This window comes from Lingula anatina, chromosome 2 (assembly GCF_051362555.1).
Source record: "Lingula anatina isolate TDL-2025a chromosome 2, LinAna3.0, whole genome shotgun sequence".
Classification (NCBI taxonomy): domain Eukaryota; kingdom Metazoa; phylum Brachiopoda; class Lingulata; order Lingulida; family Lingulidae; genus Lingula; species Lingula anatina.
In genome coordinates this window covers 6,637,894-6,659,834 of record NC_141768.1, presented here as the reverse complement: position 1 = coordinate 6,659,834, position 21,941 = coordinate 6,637,894, and the positions used below count along the sequence as shown (strand labels likewise).

The window sequence follows — 21,941 nt, the reverse complement described above, 5'->3', positions numbered from 1 at the left end:
GCTATGAGTCACCAAGCAAACACCAAATGTTGTATTTCAGTATTTCTTTTTTATTAGTTTTTTCTGTTGATGTCAGTGCATATATTTCATATGGTGAGTACAAGGTATAATGGAAACTCCTGAGATCGAAGAAGAATCCTGCACAACTGACCAAAACAGATTAAATACATCTACATGTTATTTACAATGGAGAAACTCCGTAACTCGCTGTACAGGAGAAATTAAGTCCAGAACACTGGAAAAATTACCAATCCTCAAACATACCAGCAACAAGGTATGCAAACGTTTTTACACGACACTCAACACATCAAAATATGACAAAATAGCATTTAAAAAAATGAAAAAAAGGGAAAAGACACAATCTTACAATGACAGATGCAATATACAATGACAAGAAGAAAACAGTTGCAGGTCTCTACGTGAAAACTCCTAAATTGTCTACCTTGAAATATGGAATGTGACTGCAAGAATCTGAGGTGGTTTATGCTAAACACATGCCTAGAGCTCATTTCCTAACATAAGGTGTTACCATTACGGCATAGGCACATTTACACTCAACAAATTGTTCAACATACTCCACAGTATAACTGCTATATTGGTTTGTGTCCAAGGCACTAAGGCATCGTAATTTTTGTAGGACTATTTAATTTTAATTGCTAAATGTCATAAAACTGGATATTGAACCTCAGCTTCTTTATAAAATACAAAGTCTTGCAAATATATCTATCTGCAAACTGAACTTGGCCATGGTGTATAATTGATGCCTATGTGCGAAATGGTATGTTGTGAGTAAAGTAATGCATTTATTGTATTCATAGTATTTTGGTGGTTTCTTAACCCTACAAATGAACTCATGGCAATAAAAAAAGACAATATCTGTCTGAAATACATTTTTTTTTCATAGTACAATAAGAAAGAGAGTGAAAAGGTTGTTTTACAACAGTTAAACAACAACAATTACAAAAAACCTATTGGTAAATTATTGTCTTTTTAAATGAAAAAAAAATCACAGACATGTATACCAACAATAGTACACATAACAGATGGCACTGTTAATAGCTAAAAACCCAGAGGAAAAGTAAAATACTAGTCTATTAGTCACTGCACGATCACCCAATCTACAGAACAATATTGCAGTTATAGTATGATCACCTAAAATGTTTCAATGCACAAGCTTCCTGTCATTTTGATAATGTACCCTCATCAACTACTGTGGTTTCTGACTGACAGCTGTTGGCACACGGATATGATTTACCTACAACTGAAACAACCTGCATTAATGAAAAGGCACTTTTGAATGTTGCATATGGCAAAGTGCATGATCCATCCAATAACCTGCAAGTACCCTGAGTTTCACAGTCTGCTGTGGATTATCTTGTCAATAGGAGCCAAGATTTCCTTGATCAAAAGTTAACAAGGGCTCATAGGAAACAAGGACCGACTGAACAGTCTGAAATTCAGGGTACCTAAAGGTGGATGTTTTTTAGGATATTGGCACTGCTGGTTGGAAAAACAAAGTTGGACACTTGGGGCATCATATTATGTTCTTGCATATGTTTTATGTATAAATTGGACCCAGTACCATGTTTTCATCTGGTCCTTGTACACCTATTCACAGTATGTCAGAGTTACCTGCATTCAAATTTTCTCAATTTAAAACATAACAGGAAACTTTATGTTTTAAACATATTGAAAAAAATAACTTATTAAATGTTAAAGTCATTCCACCCCTCTTGAAAACAGAAAATAATTACATACAATATTGCACTTCATTTTCAGTCTCACATCATCCTTCATATATCCATATAGAATAAATCATGACCAAGATTCTTTAGTTCCATACAGAATCATGGCCACACATTTCTTGCCTAACCATTTGCTTCAGTCATACATATTTCAGTGATGAGACAACAATATATTGGCATCTGAGTCTGTGGAGTTTTTGATTTCATATTTGACTCTGGTCACACACTGGTCTCAATGACAAGGCGAGGTTCTAGAACTCGCTGTGCTTTTCCTGAGTTTAAAGCCTGCTCAAATTCCAGTAGCTGTCCCATAAAGTTAAAATTAGGTGAAATTATGGACCGTTTGTTTTTCACATATTTATATGCATCCACCATGACCATGCGAGTGTGCTTCAGCAGGTATGCTATCGTAATGGTCGCAGATCTGGACACTCCTGCATGGCAGTGTACGAGGACATTTGCACCATTGTTTCTGGCTTCCTCTGAAATTAAAAAAAATCTTGTAAAAAATAAGGAAAGAAAAGGGATTACTTTTGGCATTTTTAAACGACACAAATGTTGGCAAGATATCTTATTCCTTTGCTTCAAGGATGTTCTTACTGCAAAAACAACATCGTCATATATTATTATGCAAATCCAGCATCTTGCCTTTTTTTGTATCAATAACATGACGAAAAATATATAAATAATAAAAAAATAAATAAATAAGGAAGCAATTTTATATAAACAACTTACAAGAAAAGCCTTGTCATGTAAATCCATTGTTACCAGTATTTTTCCTGGTCTGACTCATCTCTTAAACTAGTAATACATGCAAGGGCTTTCATGTTTAGAAAACTGAACAACAATGAGCTATCATTTTTCAGGATATTTATCTAGTTTCTATATATGTATTACAATCAACAATGTTTGCCTATAGTAGTTTTTACATGCAACATTTCTATGTAAGTGAAAAGAATAATAAAATATTGATAGGTTCCCTCCATATGTCTAAGTTTTAAACCTAACCCATTATAATTTTATCTGTTTTAAATTCACTACCTCAACGGAGACATCTGACAACTGCATATATCATGAAAAAAGATTGTCCCTGTTTTCATCCAATTAGCTATTTTTGGAATTTATGTCAATGATTTACATGGACAAAAATAATGATGATAATAATCATGACAGTATCAGCTTGTTTTCCTCACAACATAAGGTCAGCCAAATTGATTCTGTAACCTGAAGAACATTTCTCATATGATCAATACATGGGAAGTCAACTTCAAGTGGTGACTCACCTTTGGAACACCAGTAGGTAAACACTTACAAGAACCTATTAATTATTCAACTGTTAGAAAATTTAACAAAAGGATTTAGCCATAAAACATTACCTGTGAAGGCAAGGCCTTAGGATTAAGGCTGCATTGCTTAATTGTGTTCAAACAAAAACAACTGTGTCATAAGACAAACTGTCACTGCTCCAAAAAGTTTTTAAATTATAGTCACTGGCACATAGACTCACACTCCATTCAATGTGAAAAAATGGTCTAGTGTATTGCTTTGTGTTAATTGTTTCACCTATTGTATACCCCAGAAATGAACACACAGCAACTATGCAATTACAAAAAAGATCAAATCTGCTTCTTCATTGTAACATCTTTCCAGCACTATAACTATTTATTTATATTTCAAATTGAGGTTTTAACAAAGCAGACTGGTTCATGAATTCTCACTTCACTCTTCCCTCTCCCAGACCAGGCAGGTGTTAGGCAGCTAGACAGCTTAGACAACAGCATCACCTGCTTCCCAAATTTGGGCAAAATTTTACAACCGAGAAAATTCAAAAACCAGCTGGATCTTGCAGCTGCATTTCCGGTAATGTGTTTACCTATTTTCCTAAATAATGCTCTGTATAAAGGATACATAGTTATATAAAATTCATAAAACTTATGGGAATAATTTAGGTAGTCTGATATATTAATAGGACAGCAGTACGTTTTTCATGTAAGAAATGGCTCAACACTTGAGTCACTCTGCCCTCAGTCTACCACAAAAGACTAAATTTGAGCTTGTTTACACAGATAGAACAGATATCAAGGATTCGTCAGGCAAAGCATACTTTTTTACACCCCTTCTGTTCATCTATGTCAAACCTGAACCGACAATAACAGTGTGAGTCAGAGCAAGCGGAACCTCTTTCCTAAATATAACCTTGCAGCCCACAGCTATTTTGAGACTGGAGAGAATGATGAATGTTTTGGAATCTTAATTCATCTATTTTTCATTCATTTATGTGGATTTCTGAGGTTTTCTTGGATTTTCCTACAAGTGCATGACCCCGTTCTATATTTAACTTTTTAGTCAACATATGCATAAATCTTAAAATAATTTCTTGAACTGTGCAACTTCAGTGGTCTTTTTACACTGAGAAAGCAATTGTTCTTAAACTGCTTTTTCTTTCTTTATGCAATTTTTAAAAGTAAAAAACATTATTTTTATCTGCTATAGTAGGAGCATATTTTTTCCTCTCAATGTTCTTTGGAACATAATGGACAACATAGTTCTACACTGGAAACATGTTCTAGAATTAAGATAAATTCATATGTTTCTATTTTTTCTTTCAAAACATACAATTAAAATTACCCAACCTAAATTAAAAGTGATTCCCAAGCTTTTTTTATCTTTGAATACCCTCAAATAATAAATACGTGTGACTAAGCTATCTTGACCCTACTTCTTGTTGACATCTGCTTTGTGTCGTTTTCTGAATGGAGCATAAAACAGTCAAGCACAGAACCCTGAAGATCTAAGGTGTCTTAATTACTGTAATGAAAACAATTAACAAATGCAATCAAGGTCTATGACATGACTCATCTCTCATTTTGTGGAACAATCCAAGTACGATCCTAAAGTAAACTGGTTTCCAAAACCCTTTGAACAATACTGAATATTGACATATAGAAACAGTAGTTTACTCTGTGTGCACATTGTTCAAAAATTAATTTTTTCTATAGATGCTCAAAGTGTTTCCATTGATTTTCTAGCACAATGCATCATTTATATCCTAGAACATTTCTTTTTCATCACTGAACACTGGACTTTTTTAATTCCCTGTACTTTTCACTCTGCCATCTGCTTACCATTGATCTAGATTACATGCTGGTGATATTGCCATAAAAGTGTCCAATTAACTTGATTAAAGCCTGTATTAATTAGTGCTTTGTATCTTCATTTGTACGGAACTATACAAAGCTAGTAGGATGCTATGAGTCACTTTTATCATGTGAACTAATATTGGTATAAACTGAATGGCTTTTTTATGCTCTAAAGTTTCCTGCACTCTTCTGCCAGTTATATCCTCTCTTTGATCAATGTAACCATTATTGTAAAATTTAAAGAAATCTCTTAAAACCAAAAAAAAAAAAAAAAAATCATTTCATGAATGGATTCGCTAGCAACAATACTTGCTCATAAAACACAAAGAGAAGCCTTTATGGTCCTTCATCTATGGTGCAGATGTATACAGTACAAAGACCAGGCTTTTTACTACAGTCCTTTCTTTTCTAATGAAGGAAATATGCTAAGGAAATGCACGTCTCAGTGTTAAAAGCCTAAAACAACTGGTATTATTAATGAGTACATTTACCAATCCAGCTGTAAAATGAACTTAAGTTTGCCAGTTCCTGATGCACGAGAGGCCATTCATCATCCACCAGACTCTGTTCATGAATGAGAACTCTAGATCTATTCTCAATGGTTTCCAATATTTAACCAACAGGAGAACTTTTATTAGAAAACCGAGTTAAACTACAAAAAGTCTTTGTGACAGTTGTTTGATTAAGAGATTTATTTTGTATTGCCTTCCAATTAACAGTCATGCTTCAGTTTCCTTCGGATAAATGTTATCTAAACCAACTCCATCTTAATTAATTATGGTCTGATGACAACCTCGTAATGTCTAAACTTTTTATACTTAAGATTCTTTGTATATTTTTGTTATCAAACATTATATAAATAATATCATGACAGTGTCATTTTCAAAAATGTAAAACGATTTTGTTCCATTTTGCTTCTGTCTTCCAGGAAAAGAAAAAATAAATCCTTAAGGTTAACCACAATGTCACACTTCAGTCTGCTACAGTAACTGAGTAACTGTAAACTATCATTCTTGGATTATCTTAATTGATAAAGCTGTCTTCAGAAAATTATATCAGAATTTTTTTGGATGCAATATGTTCTGTGGTTTCCTTTTCACTTATCTTCTTTGTTCTCTCTGTCTAATTATTATAATATGCCAATGAGTCATCTCAACTTTTGTTCAAGGAAAAGTTCCAAATTGGTTCAAATGACACTTTCCTGATCAACTCGAGTCGGATGTCTATTTCATCCCCGCTTATTCCTTCTGATTGAGTTACTTCAATCAGAATGATCAACTTCATTTCATCCTACTGGATCATTTTCTGCATAATTTGCTTTGATTAGAAGAAATACAGCCTATTTAGCTTTAAGCTTCTTTAATTAATTCTTTTCTTGAATAAACATAACTTGATTTCTTGCTTGAATTTTGGAAAACCAAATTAATTTCAAGATCAATAAATTGCTTCTGAGACCCATTTATAACACCACCAGAGACTCTCTTGCTTCTGATCTTTTTGCCTGTCAAGTTGCATTACTAATTTGTTGCCCAAATCTCAGTAGTTTATATCATTTGTTCTAATGGCAATATGGTGCCTTCAAAAAGTGATGACTCTTTTTTAATTATGAACGAGGAGACAAGATTGTCTGTATGAAATCATTATTTCACAGTCAAATTTGTCTAAAAAGTCAATATCCTTTTTTCTACATGAAAACTGCGCTTTTTCAAATGTAGAATTGATCAGCTACCAATACATTACGAGCAAAACAAAAAAATTATCATTATTATTACATACAAACAGACAGTTATATAATGGGCTTACCTATAAAATCAAAAGCTTCCTGGAAGTACTGTGTGAGGTTTTGCTGGCAACTATCAGATGCTGGCAATCTTTTATACTTGATTCCCTGATGCTCATGTTGATATGGAATGTGGGATGTTACGTTGAGAACATATGTGATGTTAAGTTCTTTTAATCTTTGAAGATCAGCAGCATCTCTTTCGTTACCTAAAAATTTAATCATTCTCAAATATTAGATTTAAAGATGAAAAAATTCTATCAAAATTTTACATACACTAAATGCTATTAATTCTTTTAAGTGCAATCTCTTAATTATAAAATTTAATTCAAATTTACGATTATCTAGTAGAATTCAAGTCTTACATGGTTATATTCATTATTATATGGTCTTTTCAGTTAATTCTATTAAATGAAAAATTTAGATATGTTGTACTGAGAAACAACTCCACAGTATCTACATCAGTAACCAATTTGAATTATTTCATATTCCATTCAATTTAACAAAATTTCATAGTTATTTTTATTAAAAACATTAAGTTCATGCCCTTCTTCATTTGCAAATTTTTAACAAACAACCCTCAATGTTTCAAACTTATATGCAGTTTTCTACCAAACAATGGCCTGGGTGATTCATCCACATATGTACCTTTTGTGTAAATCAACAATTCCCTCGAGAGTACGTTCACACTCCAAATCTTTTATTTGTGAGAAAACACCTGCCCTTTTCCTCAGGTGTAGCTTAAACAGTCCTCCTTGCACCTTTAGGTTACCCATTAATGAGACCCAAAAAGCAATGAAACTACTTAGAGCTTATAAAACAGCTGCTGGCTACTGTTAACAAACAGTAATAGTTCCTCCAGGCATTGTCTAAAGTTCTGTGAAGGTTGTTTAGGAGTGCACCGTGAAATACACACCAGGCACAATACAAAAGATGGGAGCAGACAGATAGGCGGGCAGAAATTTGTAATAGAAGGATCACACAGGTTTCCAGAAAATTATAGTAAATTGAGCTGATAAATCACCAAGCACAAAAGTAAATGATGGAAAAATGATTTTAAATGCATAATATAATTGATATTTGAACCTTGTAGAAAACGGTATTTAAGGAATTAAAAAATGAACTCCTAAATTACAAACCTAAATACAGAAAAGGCAGAATTGCTGTGGCTGTGGTATTTTCTATATCAACTTCTTGGTCGTGAATGAATGATGTGGTAGGGCTGTGAAGAGGTGCTGATGAGTCTTTGGTTCCCTGAGATTTCAGCGACTTGTCACACAAATCACCATATGAGCTTTTAAATTCTGTTAAACCACCTGAAAACAAATTATGATGATTACTAATTTATTCTTTCTACAAAATAAAAAGGTAAAAATGAAAACTGTTGACAAAATGCTATCATGTTTTATAAAAACTTCAAACAATTAGTTTTGAAAAATATAAAATTATAAAATTTCACTTACTAAAATCCTTAAATTCCTTTCATATAATGATTAATAAATATAACGTAAGAAATAATGTCTGTGCTGTGACTTACACTTTTGTCTGACTAATAGTATTATTTAAATGAGTAATTTCAATCAGTCTCATACAAGAACTATTTCTGTGAGACAAGAACTATTTTTGTGAAACAACAATTATTTATGTGAATAAGTTAAATAAAGAAAATGAACTTTAGCATATGCAAGTACATAACTACCACTAAAAGTTCTCAAAAAAAAAAAAAAAAAAAAAAAAAAAAAAAGACAAATAATTTTCCAACATCTTCTTCAAATTCACACATAAAAAGCCCTTTGGTGGTATTCCAACTCACCAGACCCTCCAGGAAGTTCCAGACGCATCCTTGAATTTGTACAAAACTTTGGCAACTGTGCATTTGAACGTCTTTTACGCATGCGTCGAGGCACATCCACCGTAAAAGTCAACATGGTTGCATTGAACTCATTGCAAACAAATAGCCAAATTTTTTTCTCTCAACTTTCTGTCAGTGGAACCATCACTAAATATATGGACTGAGAGAACGGAGTGTGCCTGGTAAAGCTACTAAGGTGGAACTGAGGCTCATCATGTTGGCTGATTGTATGACTGATGGGGATGACTCACCTCAGTCAGCCTAGCCAGCTACAGCTCCATATTATGTTTAGTGTAGCAAAGGCTGGCCACAATACAAGATGACTGGTGACCGCTGACCACAAAATCTGAGGTCATTTAGTGTTCAGAATTGCTCACTGAAATTCTTAATCACATGAGGACTCTCAGACAGACAGACAGACAGACATGTGTTTTTCGGATGTTGCAGAATTTTCTATTTTTAAGAAATTGCATATGTATGATCTCGGCATTTTTTTATGTTGAATCCTTGTTTTTTTATCTCATTTTTTAAAATGAAAGTAAAAATAGATGTAACACCTATGTAAATCTGTTTCCAAATCTTAAAACTTATCTTTATATCTAAGGGCATTGTTATTCTCTTATACAAATCACTTTTATGTCATTAGAGAGGCACTGTGATAATTTGTTAATCAACCCATCTAGAAAATCAATTACATGATTGTTACACAATTTGGGATAGGATACTGCTGTAATGGGTATTGATTAACACAAAATAAGATGGTAACAATCACATCTCAATCCTACCTGTCAAAGAAACCACAAGTTTCACAATTTTTTCTAAGTAACCTGCTGTTATGTAAAGTGTTACCACAACAGGGTAGTAAGCAATTAGGGCTTAAGCACCAAGAAATTAAAAAGAAAAAACCCAAACATTTGAACTATTCTACAGTTGTGTGCTATTTGTTCAACAATAAAAAGGAAAACTACAAGAAATCATGCAGTGAAATAAAAACAGTGTACTGCGGTCACTCCTAGATCGTATGATGTTAAAACAGCTCAAAGACGGCAGCAACAACAACAACAAAGTATCTTCTGACTATAGCACATATCTACTTTGACTCACCACCAAAGGTATGTGCTTTAAACTGAAGCCACGTGTGGCCAGACCAGCAAACTAAGGTGTTTCACCAAAATAGGAACTCTCCAGGTAATTTCTCCCAGGAGTGAGATATAAATAGCTCTGAGCCACCCACTCCTTTTATGAGACCCAAGTTCAACTCAGTCACTAAGGCATGTGAGGAAAAGTCATCCCCAAGAGTTTACAGGGATTCTAACACATAGCCCTATTTTCACTTTAGATATGAAAACTGCAAGTGGGTGATACATTATTAATAGCCAATAACTTATTGGTGTAAAACTCAATTTTTATTATCGGTTCCCTTTGAGTATTAAGGAGTTCTTTCAAAATTGATACAAGACAATGACTTTAACAGAGATTGGGATTAGAATGAAGAAGAAATTTCTAGGCTAATAAACTGATGATTTCCTAGTTGTAACTGATGGATAGCTGTATGACAATATATACATATAAAACTCCAAACCATTAAAAGGGGACCATTGCATTTCTATGGAGAAAGGGTATATCACTTCTCTTTTGAAATATGAAATAAAAAACATGTATGTATTTGTTTCCTTTTGTCGTGAATCTACAATTAGTTCTATTGTGTATTATAAATATCATCAACTGGGTTCTCCTGGCAACTGTGCCTGTTATAACCTCTGGTTGATGCCGCCAAATAGTAAACAAGTGAATCATCACTAGCCAAGCCTTATAAGCATAGCACCACTGACCTCTTTCATAGGTAACTTTATTTATTTGCTGTTTGCCAAAAATACATATAAACAACAATTATCCTGTCATTGCCTATTAATTAGGAATGCTTTGCTTATCTAGGCACTTAATGGCTTTGGCTGATACTCGTTCATCTTAAGAGAAATTGTAAATGCATCCCTAAGATGACCATTCAAGGAAATTCATTACTGCCTTTCAATGGCTTTCCCATGAATCACAAACAGAAATCTTTGAAGTTGCTGGCTTCTGATCCTAGGAATTAATTACAACCAATTAAACAATCTGGTTGAGTCACTAACATGGGACAGACTGTCTCCACTAAAGACCCCCGTGGCTAATTTCACATTTTTTGTTCAATCAATCATAAAAGTAGATGGTCTATGGTCTATCATAAAAGTAGATGGTCTATGCAATATGAATCAGTAGAAGTGATGACTGACCTTATATTAATCAGACAGCTGGTTGGACAATGGTCACAAAGATTAATTGCACAATAGTAATTGATAATATCATAAAACAAATAACTTTGGGATGATTCCTAATAGTATCTGATAAGAAAGATGACCACCAAAGGGCTTTTCTAGAAGATTATGGAATTGTGTAAACAGTCGTCCTTATGTGATTTTGATTAAATAAATCTACCTGAATTAATGTTTAATGTAAATTTTAGAGTATAAACTATACCATATTATTTACTATACCTTTTAAAACTGTCACTCTTTTTCCTTCCTTCATCAAGGATAGCAGCACTAAATGGAGGGGGCTGGAGGGGTTTACTTTAGAAATGTCAGTTGTATTTTCATCGTAAATATACACTTCCTTAGAAGGATACCTTCTAAACATTTCCTTCCCTTCGCTTGATGAGATAAGATCGACTAATCCAATCCGTCCTTTTTGTAATTGTTTCTTGTGAAACCTATCCGCACAGTTTACGTTCAAAGCGCCTTGTATATGGCCCATGTTGAAGGCCAAAAAAGACCGACAGTCTAACAACATCGGTCTCGTCCTTTTCATTTTGGATGCTAGTTCATTTGGGGAAATAGTCCTTACATTAGAGAGATTCATTCTTGAACTTTTGGTATCGAACAAAGTTAGTGTCCCTACCGCCAGGGCCATCCTTGTCTCCTCCACAACTCTAGGCCTTTTTCTTGCGATAACGCTACTTTGGTCGTTCAGAAATGGTCGCAAGGGTGCCAAACTCAACTTCAACGCAGCGCGTCGATCAGCAAGGCTTCCTAAAGTTAGGCACTCAGATGCAACCACTGCAGGCATCACTCCACTGGAATATTTGGCCCTGCCAAAATTTTGAGATGCGTAGTCTAACACTTACTCAAGCATAATGGCGCATCTCCATCACTACATGCGTTCCATTCACAAGTCGTGAGTCACTGGTGTGCCGTGTGTTACACAAAGTTTTCGTAAACAGTGACGAAGTTGACTCCGAGACAAATTGGTTTCACTCACTGTCGCGTGTGGACGCTTCCGAATGAAGAGAAACTTTCTAGAAATAACCGGTTATCTTAGATTACACCCCTGATACCTACAAATCACCTTCCCGTCTGTGTGTTTGTTGATGTACACACCGTATGGCTTCACGGGAGTGACGTCACTATTTGTGCTAAATTTAGACAGCTGTAGCCAAACGACGTCATCTCTATGTTGATTGGTGACCCAATCTCGTTCTCGCCAGTTTGGCAAGTGCGCGAACAAAGATGGCGGACTAGTTGCTACAACAATATGAGTAATGCGTAGCCCAAGAGAACGTGCCTCTCTCAGGCAAAATGGATCAGTGTAAGTGATTTCGAAATAGACATGGCGAGTGATGAGCTACTAATGCTCAAACTGAGACATTTTTTAAACTATTAAAAGGAAACAGAGCGACATTTGCGTTTATAAACAGTTTCATTTTGAATGAATGTATTTCGATCGGTTCCACTTGAACTTTGAATTGAAGTTTTGGCTTTTGCTACTTCTTTTTTTACTTGTCACAGTCTTTCAGAGTGTATCTCTGACTGTCATCTGAAGTTTAAGCTGTAATTAACATTTTTACATTTCAGGGAGGTGTTGACAAAAACAGGAATGCCATGCGTAATACTAGTTCATTCAACAAATACAGTAGAAGCTAAACCGTTGCTCCTGGCTATTAGAAAATGTGTATAAAACAATGAACTTACAGTATTTCCCTCATTTCTGAACTAATACAGTTATGTGAAGGGTATATATTGCTGCAGTTAAACCAGCAACATTTCCATGACAAGTACTGGGGGTAGGCCTTCACAATTTGAAGGACCTTAGCACATTCCATGAGAGATATTACATTGTATCAGGCCGTGCAATAACCATACTAGTATACAGTACAGTAATATTACCAATAACATTATATACAACCATGACATATCTCTAAATGTACAGCTTACTGTTTAGCAGTCAATGTTTGAAACTGTGACAACTTGAATTGTAGCATTTAGATTGGTATTTTATCCTAACTAAAGTATCAATTTAGTTTAGCTAATTGCTGATAAACAAAAAGTTTTTTTTTAAACATATAGACTGTAATATTGTTACCAGTGAGGAGTCATTATGGATCTTATACACCAGTTGCCCTCAGGAACACACTACAACACCTTTATACTGATATTTGACAAAGTCTCAGGTAATGCCAAAGTTCAGTATATGCTGGTTGATCCTGGGAAGAAAGCCAGGGTTGTTCCAAAGGTAACTTCAGTAAACATGCCACGTCTGAAAGATCGTACAGGATTCAGAGCTGTGGTTTATGACAATTGCCTGTATATTATTGGAGGAAAAGACAGAGAGTCTGGAACTTGTATGAACACAATGTACAAGTTTGATCCAGAAAGAAACACATGGATAAGGAAAGCATCCATGATCAGGGCTAGAACACGCTTTACTGTGGATGCTATTGGTGGAAATTTGATTGTGACAGGTACAAACATTTTCAAATTTTGAACTTTTTATAGGTAAAGATATTGTATTTATATAGTAATAAAAATAAGGGCACTGTTATTGTATTTCTATAGTAATAAAAATAAGGGCACTGTTTTAAGAATTTTATAACATTTCTGAATCATAAATCACTTTTTGATGGACTTTTATGTCCTAGAGTTGAACATTTCCCACTCTATACATTACTTGTGATTTTATGTTGCATTCTGACACTATTTTGTCATTATTTTAATGAAAAAGATAGATTAATCTTAATTAAAAACTCAGATAGGAAATTTGTCTGTCATGCATATTTCAGTAACACTCATTTAATATTGTTGATCATTTGTATTATGTATAAATGACATGATAAAATGTACATGTAAATACTGTACCCAGCAAAACAAATTTTCATAATGATTTTGCCAAATATAACATAAGCACCCATTACAGGAGGAGAGGTTAGAAATGGCAAACTCACAGATTCAGTGGAAGTATATGATCCTGTGGATAATATCTGGGCAGAGGTATCCCCCTTACCAAGACCTAGGGCAGATCATGGCAGCTGTGTTGTGGATGGAAAATTATTGGTTTCTGGAGGGTTGAGCAATATCAAATTTCAGTGCTCAAATGTGTTTTGGTAAGTAGAGTAGAATTTTGAGGTTGGGAAGAATGTTGGCCAATATGCCATTGTGTCAGTATAATTAACTTTAGGATAATTGTAATTTTTTATTTGTAGAAATAGTGTTATACATTTTAATTAAGGAGACACGTAATGTACATGTATGATATTTAAATACAAGAAAATGGACCTTAACTTCAGAAGGAGCCAAGACAATGCAGTTTCCTGATTGGATCATTCTAGTAAATATCAAAATATATCCAAGCCTAATTAAAAGCATGATGATAAGATACAATAGTCACATATATTTAGAAACCTCATTTTTCACAGAATGTAACATTTCTTTTAGATAATTAAATGAAAAGAAATTAGACATGTTTTTGTTAAGTTACCAATGAAGTAATGCATATCAATTATTTGATATTAGGATGTATGACCCCAAAACAGACAGGTGGAGGGAGAGTGTCAAAGGAGGTTTTTTACCACAAGAAAGAGATAAACATGTGATGGTAACAACAGCAAAGAAACAAATTTATCTTGTAGGCGGTAAGTTCTTTAAATTGTTATAAATTCCAAAATAAGGCAGCCTGATTAAACTTGTTTGACATACAGCACTTACTGTAAGTTCCACTCAAAGTTCAAGTCTAATAACTAGTAAGGGGGGAGGGGGGGGGGTAAGTGCATGCACATATTTTTCCTTTCCCACACCCTTGCCTGAATTTGCTTATGGGTAGTAATCACTATAATATTGTCCTTTCCATACAGTGTATTATTTTTAACCATAGATTTTATGTTGATATATGTTGCTTAGTAACCAGGAGATTTTGTTTGTCAATTTGAAGAATGTTATTGTACCACCAGCGTTAGCGCTGGCGGTACACATGGTTTCGGTCCCGTCCGGATCGTTCCGCCGGCTCCGCCGGCTCCGTTGGCTCCGCCGGACGGCTACCGTTACCGCTTCTCCTCCTAGACGGTAAGGGCCCCCGTACCCATCTCATGGATTTAGGTCACCTATAATCTCAACTCGTTCCACGTAAAATTTGGGCTTTGTCGGTATTGGGGTCTGGGTGTGGCACTCATTGCAATGCACCCTTGTCTAAAAATGGCAAAATTAAATGCTAATTATCTACCCTACGGAAGGAGTTATGGGAAAAATTTCTATTGACCCATTAGAGCCTGCGTCATCAAAACAAACAGCAGCCATTCTGGAGGGAGACCGGAATCGTCTGCTGCGCATGAACAAGCCATGTCAGTAGTTCATTTTTCGTTTTCTGTATTTCCTTTGATAATTAACCGAGCAAAATGATTAATTACTGCAGGTTATTTGATCGAGAAAAGATAACTAACTTTACAAGCGTTCACACTTGCCTGCAGTGGTAACAATCCATGATGAAGGAACTAAAACCATAAACGGAGGAGAGACGGCGAGGTGGCTTTGAAAAGTAAAGGAATAAAACTAATCTATTTTATAGCAAAGAATGAAGAGCCAGCTGTGCAGATTTTACCATAAAAGAAAAAACAGTACAAAACCAAAGACCTAGGTGTGTACGTTTGGGGCACACGTACACTGCATATTTATTTAAAGTAGTGCCCAATAAGTTTGGGTGGAGACCGAGAGTGTGTTAATTTGTTAAAACGTGTGGAAATACCCAGGCAGGGTTTCGACTTTTATAATGAAGACTCACCTATTGCCTTGGGTGTAATTTGTTATCAGTTACGGTGCTCTCTAGATTTTATCGGCTGTCACCTACCTCTTTAATACCTGGTTAGCATTATTGCCAATTAGTGTTAAGGCTATATTTGTACTGTACACAGCTGAGCTGGGCCAATCAATTACCTGTATGAAGTGTATTTGGTAGTGGCTTAATTTTCGATTTGGTGCAGTGATAAGAGTAATTTTATTTTGCAAGTAAATTCTTCCTCAGGTGTAATTGACATATAACCTCATGAAATGAATTTGCACTTTCCTCTGTAAAAATGTTAAATTCTGCTCCTTTCAACTGTAATGTTGTAAGTTACAATATGAATAAAAATCACAATGTTATCTTTCTATTAATTTACATTTAGGAAATTGATCAGGCATTTCCCACCAAGACACACTGATTGGGTGCAAGTAAATTATTAAAAAAAAAATAAATAAATAAACGGAAGCTTTTGATGACAGGTACAAAAGGCAGCTAGATGACACGCAAGGTAGAAGCAGCAAAAAATATTCCTAGATCTTTGTGACCAGCTGAGGAGACAGGATCTGAACATCAGGAGAGTGAAATCCAGTGCATGACAGGAGTTATTTAATTGAAGCAACACTCAGAACTCAGCATTTCATGTTCACTTTTATTCATACAAAATGTGCACTTTTCCTATATGTTTAAGCAAATGGTTGCAGAAATCAATTCATGAACTGAATTATTATTTTACATTGGACATCATAAATACATGATTGTGAAAAATGCCTTGCTTCTGTGAATGACTGAATAATAATAAAATCCTAACAATGTTGCTTATATGAATGGTTGCATTCATGGTGAATATTAAACTCTCTCAAACAACAGTCTCGTTACATGTACTTTCTAATGAACCAAAATGAAGTACAAGAATGCTGAAATAATTTAAAAAGTTGATGATGGTATAGAGCAAATGTTCTGCATACTTTACTTCTGTACTGTATAAACAATAGCATCTGAAAATCCCCAATATAGTTAGGCTTTACATTAAAAAAAGAGAACAACAAATACCTGATATTGCAGTTTTAAAGTAAATTTAAAATACATGAATTTTGTTCACTGAATACCTAGCAAAATATTCTCAATGCAAATGGTATATAAAATTTTATAAAATCAGTTTGATACAATACTTTTTATGACAGTAGATGTATTTTGAAAACTTATTTACAACACAACTCACCAGCTTTATTTTGATACAAAGGACACGTCTTTTTCATCATTGACATAGTTTCTATTGCTCCATTGATATCAAGTGTATAGTCCCATGGCAAATTCCCATTCTCTAAGTCCCACTTAAACTGAGGTTTGAGGATATTTGTAGTGCCTAACAAATGCTTCTGTGAATGACTGAACTAATAATAAAATGCTAACAATGCTGCTTATATGAATGAACAACAGTCTTGTTACATGTACTTTCTAATGAACCAATATGAAGTACAAGAATGCTGAAATAATTTCTGACAGCTTCACGATGTAAAGATAAGTCATAACTAACAGCAATATTTCATGTCATAAGACAATCATACATTCTTCCTTGAATCCACAAGGGTTTATCCTAATGATCAGCTCAAATTTATTTATATCTATCCTTTATGAAAACAGTTGCTTCTATTTATGGTTAAACTTATGATTACACATTAAACTCTCTCAAACTATAACTGTTATTACCCAATGAACAAGATAAATGAAGTACAAGATAACTGAACTATCTTCTGACAACACGATGTTGGGTAAGTAGCATTTAGTAGGATTTCACGTTTTTAGACTGTCTTGAGTTCATATCGGTCGATCCCGCTGATCAGCTGAAGCCTCAGCTTGTATATATCCTTTTCCCTTTGGTGTCCTTGATCGTGATATGAAGTTTACTTTATTTTATTTGGTTTACCTATATTTACGCTACTATTCCCCGTCGTTCATTCCCTCCAGCATGGCCGCGGGACTAGTGTTACGGAGCAAATATGACGTCACTGTAATCGGTTAATAGACGGCTTTCCAAAAGTCATATGTGTAGATTTCAAATATACCCTTGGATTTGACCTTTGACCTTTACTTCAAGGTCAAATGGGCCAAAATTTTCAAAAAAATTAAATTTTTTACGAAAAAAATTTTTTTTGCCCTGTTATTCAGACACCACACAGACTTAACCAATAATATTATTGGAAGGTGTTACCCTTCAGGTCATCTTTCATCTCCATGAATTTGGGGTCAATCGGTGCATTTTCACGGGAGTAGCGGCCATAAGATACCGAAACTGAAAACTGTCTCTAATTCGGGAACCGTTAATGCTAGAGACCCATTCTTTTTTGCATTTTGTAGAGCATGTAAAGCCCAACACTGAAGGTGGTCTCGGTTTTTTTGTATTCCATACGGTTTTCGAGTTACGCTGTATCAAAAAGTACATATTGGTGGTAAAAGTAAAATGTGCAGTACGGTAATGGATAATAAATTTTGAACTCTGGAAAAATAAAACATAAGGCTTGGCAAAGCAGACAACTTGTGTTCAAAAATGACATTATTTCATCAAATTTGAACTTCTGAAACTTCAGAGCACCTCCTATTTCAAGAATTTTGACCAAAATGACATTTTCTTTATTTTAATTAATTTTTTCTGTACGAAATTTAAGGCACATTATGGTAACTCCAAAATTATAACATTTAGTCCCTTATATATCCAAAACTGGCAGAGATAGGTCCATAGTTACTATTGAAGTTGATTATGAAGTCATATACTGGCAATCTTACTATGACCTTGAAAGTGACCTTTGACCTACTTTTCACCATGAACTGAACTTTGCAAATTTTTCTTCCCTTTTATCTCCAAAACTGGCAGAGATAGGTCCATAGTTACTATTGAAGTTGAATAGGAAGTCATATACTGGCAATCTTACTATGACCTTGAAAGTGACCTTTGACCTACTTTTCACCATGAACTGAACTTTGCAAATTTTTCTTCCCTTTTATCTCCAAAACTGGCAGAGATAGGTCCATAGTTACTATTGAAGTTGAATAGGAAGTCATATACTGGCAATCTTACTATGACCTTGAAAGTGACCTTTGACCTACTTTTCACCATGAACTGAACTTTGCAAATTTTTCTTCCCTTTTATCTCCAAAACTGGCAGAGATAGGTCCATAGTTACTATTGAACTTGAATAGGAAGTCATATACTGGCAATCTAAATGTGACCTTAAAATTGACCTTTGACCTACTTTTCACCATAAACTGAACTTTGCAAAATTTGCTTCCCTTTTATCTCCAAAACTGGCAGAGATAGGTCCATAGTTACTCTTGAACTTGAATAGGAAGTCATATACTGGCAATTTACTGTGACCTTGAAATTGACCCTTGACCTACCTTACGAAGAACTTAAATTTGATTGTACCATATATATTTTTTGCAATAGTTTAAAAATTCTTGTTGATTGCATTTTTACAGCTTGTCAAGCACAAAACTGGTGGCTATGTCCCTTATTTTGTGTATGTGGGGGTCTATACGAATGCGCTTGCTCCAGCTGGTGGTACAATATTCGGAGGCGGTATCGCCTCTCTGATCCTCTAGTTTGTTATTGAAGATATGCAATTAATATCTTAGTAACTTCATGTGTATATTTATTATTTTTGTATTGTTGTTTTATAGAATATATGTCATCACAGTGTTATTTTTAACATTTAGCAACTGATCATTACATTCAGTTACATGAAACCACTTTTGATTAGAAGGAACCGCAGTAAACAACCATTGTGTCTTAAATATTGTATAGTACATGGAAAGGGGACCAGTATTATATCTACAATAACTTTAAAACATTTTCTTAAATCTGTTCAAGGGAAAATGAAACTGAATTGAAATTAAATGAATTTAGTATTTTGCAATATTACAGGGGTTACAGTTGATAAGAAAACCAAGAAAAAAGAAGAAGGAAGCATTTGCTGCTATGAATGGGATCCTAAGCATGCCGGAACTTGGGTTACAAGTCTCCCTGCCATGTTTCATCCAAGAAGTCAATGTGGTGTTGTTCCTTTAGGTGATTAAAAAAATTGATGAAAATAAGCTGCTTTTGTAAGCCCAAATGATTTATTTTAAAACTACAGTGTGTTGACGTATTTGTTCTCCATATGATGGAAATAATTTTTAGAAATTGAAGAAATTTAGCCTAACATTGAATATTTTTTATCTACCAATATTTTTTTAGTGATTTATCTGACAGGAATTTTTGTTTTATTTTAAGGTCACAGATTGTATGTCATAGGAGGCCATACCTTCGAAGATGACAGAAACGTAACAATGATAGAATATTACAATATGAAGAAAAGGAAGTGGTATGAATGTTTCCCACTTGATGCTGAAGGCTTATATGATGTTGATGTCTGTGTACTGAGAGTTCCATTTGAAAATAAAGAATTTAGTAGTCTTGGGATTTGCATGTATGATCGGTGGATATTATGGTAAAATTTATTTGTAATAATTGCTTACCACTGATTGATCGAAAAAATAACTTTGACATATGATGGAAATGGCCTTGGTTTGCAAAATATTAGAAAATTAAGAAGAAGATTTAATCTGTGTTCAATAGAAATGCCTGGCTCTGCCCAGGTTAAAATTTGTTTGAATTACAGAAAACAACAGAGCAATAGAAGAATTAAAGGTATTAAAATCTCATAAATTCTCTGCTCATTATTGACAGTTAATACTAATTTTGAATGTCAGTTATCATGTTGTTATTTGGTTGACTGTACTCACATGGGATTTGTTCAATGTAGTTATTGTGTATGTGTTTTGTGACAATACTCAACAATTTCTTTTATACACATTTATACAAATTTTTTATACATGTGTTTCACTATAGTGCTTTAAATACCCAGTGATATAGAATATATTGACATTGGATTTATACAGTTATGATACATTCTCTGAGAGAACATTTAAAGAGAGTTCTATTGCTCAGGATTTAAAGCAGATATTAAATATGAGTGTTACATACATTCCTTCCATCCTGTTTAATGGATTTTTTTTTAGAATTTTATCAGTTTGTCATTTTACATTCTGAAATTCTATTTTAGAAAGTATACTACAGGTACCAACATAAATTTTTTAATGTGTACGTAAGGTGCATTATGAGCTTTTCATACTTCAGCAGAATTATGGAATATTATTTCAATTAAATTCTTATACTTACTTTTTCAGCACATATTAAAATGTTAACAACTATATACTTATATAGACATGTGAAAATTTTAGAAATAATGAAAAATTAGATAATTCAATTCTGCAAATGTTAGGGTGCAGATATTGTCTATGGTACACAATTTTGAATACACAAGACTGTTGTTATGAGAAATATTTGAAACACCTGTTTTTATTCCTTTTATTTATGAAAGATTCAGTAACTGAAAGGTTATAATGTTTAACCTGTCATTATACTTCATAAATGAAACATGAATTATCTCTACCCTACAGTTTATAGTAATTACTGTAATATATTTTTAATCTGGCCTAATTTTCAGCTTATGGATTTAGAATATCTAGAACAGAATTTGTGACATATTTTCATTGTGTGAAGATCTGAATATCAGATAATTTTTGTTAAAAATGCTCATATTTTAGGTTAAATTGAGTTGTTAAAAAGCAACAGATTTGAAGCAGTTTTTAATAAGAACAGAATTCAATTTTCTATTTAATATTTTCCATAATTATTTTAAAGAAAAATTATCAGGTGCATTTTTTTATACTGAATATTACCTGATAGACCCTTTAAAAACAGCATTCACAGTGCAATTATTGTTTATATACACTCTGCTCACATCAGTTTTTATTGTTGTAGCCATACTCAGCACTTGCACATGCACTAGTCTTTTGTTAATGTGATCAGTGCACATATTTGTCACAGTTTTTTTAAACACATTTTGAAAAATAAATGTTTTAACAGGTGTTCACTCTATGTGTTGTGTGTAAATGCCCAGCATGTTTAACATTAATTATAGAACTTATAACCCCATAGAACTTATAATTTTATGTATTAAAATCCTAGTCATTCAATTTTGCCAGCTAGCTTTGTAACATATGACTCAATATATTTTAAGAACTATTGAATTTTAAGCCAAATAGCTTTGTTTTGCATCAGACCATACCTTTATCATGGACACAGATGAGCACTTGCAAATGAAAATTTTCAGCTTAATGCAAGTACTGCAGAAACAGACAACTACTATGGTGGTATATGGTAGTTCTAAAGTAGACATCAACGTGCACATTGGTTAGTCTTTGTTCTCTCTCTTCTTTAACAACATTAGTCAGTGAGAGTC

At 33.9% G+C, this 21,941-nt stretch overlaps 2 protein-coding genes and 1 long non-coding RNA gene across 5 annotated transcripts; 2 read left to right on the top strand and 1 right to left on the bottom strand.

Annotated features, from left to right (window-relative positions):
- Positions 1-29: 29 nt before the first annotated feature.
- On the bottom strand, positions 30-11,922 carry LOC106171757 (dual specificity protein phosphatase 10). 2 transcript variants are annotated; one of them, XM_013552216.2, is made up of 4 exons: positions 11,052-11,922; positions 7,805-7,981; positions 6,689-6,874; positions 30-2,227 (listed from the first exon to the last, which is right to left on the bottom strand). In XM_013552216.2, the coding sequence occupies exons 1-4, from the start codon at positions 11,620-11,622 to the stop codon at positions 1,965-1,967; spliced, it is 1,197 nt and encodes a 398-aa protein (XP_013407670.2). In that variant the 5' UTR covers positions 11,623-11,922; the 3' UTR covers positions 30-1,964. The 2 variants fall into 2 exon arrangements, with proteins under 2 accessions (XP_013407670.2, XP_013407671.2); XM_013552217.2 differs by lacking the exon at positions 11,052-11,922 and adding an exon at positions 8,479-8,883.
- A 64-nt stretch (positions 11,923-11,986) lies between these two features.
- Positions 11,987-21,572, top strand: LOC106171758 (kelch-like protein 36). Of its 2 annotated transcripts, XM_087003092.1 has the most exons (7): positions 11,987-12,141; positions 12,408-12,565; positions 12,919-13,294; positions 13,747-13,933; positions 14,343-14,461; positions 19,520-19,663; positions 19,868-21,572. In XM_087003092.1, the coding sequence occupies exons 3-7, from the start codon at positions 12,931-12,933 to the stop codon at positions 20,086-20,088; spliced, it is 1,035 nt and encodes a 344-aa protein (XP_086859218.1). In that variant the 5' UTR covers positions 11,987-12,141; positions 12,408-12,565; positions 12,919-12,930; the 3' UTR covers positions 20,089-21,572. The 2 variants fall into 2 exon arrangements, with proteins under 2 accessions (XP_086859218.1, XP_013407672.1); XM_013552218.3 differs by having other exon boundaries at positions 12,408-13,294.
- Positions 14,754-16,466, top strand: LOC147763355 (uncharacterized). The gene is made up of 2 exons (XR_015332666.1): positions 14,754-15,456; positions 15,983-16,466. It is a non-coding gene; the product is annotated as an uncharacterized LOC147763355 (long non-coding RNA).
- Positions 21,573-21,941: the final 369 nt, after the last annotated feature.

Coding starts and splice junctions, on each gene's coding strand:
- LOC106171757 (XM_013552216.2), bottom strand. CDS start 11,622: ATGCCTGCAGTGGTTGCATCTGAGTGCCTAACTTTAGGAAGCCTTGCT. Junction 7,982..11,051: donor AAGAGTGACAGTTTTAAAAG/GTATAGTAAATA, acceptor ATTTGTTTTCAG/GTGGTTTAACAGAATTTAAA. Junction 2,228..6,688: donor GGAAGCTTTTGATTTTATAG/GTAAGCCCATTA, acceptor TTTTAATTTCAG/AGGAAGCCAGAAACAATGGT.
- LOC106171758 (XM_087003092.1), top strand. CDS start 12,931: ATGGATCTTATACACCAGTTGCCCTCAGGAACACACTACAACACCTTT. Junction 13,934..14,342: donor CAGTGCTCAAATGTGTTTTG/GTAAGTAGAGTA, acceptor ATTTGATATTAG/GATGTATGACCCCAAAACAG. Junction 19,664..19,867: donor ATGTGGTGTTGTTCCTTTAG/GTGATTAAAAAA, acceptor TTTTATTTTAAG/GTCACAGATTGTATGTCATA.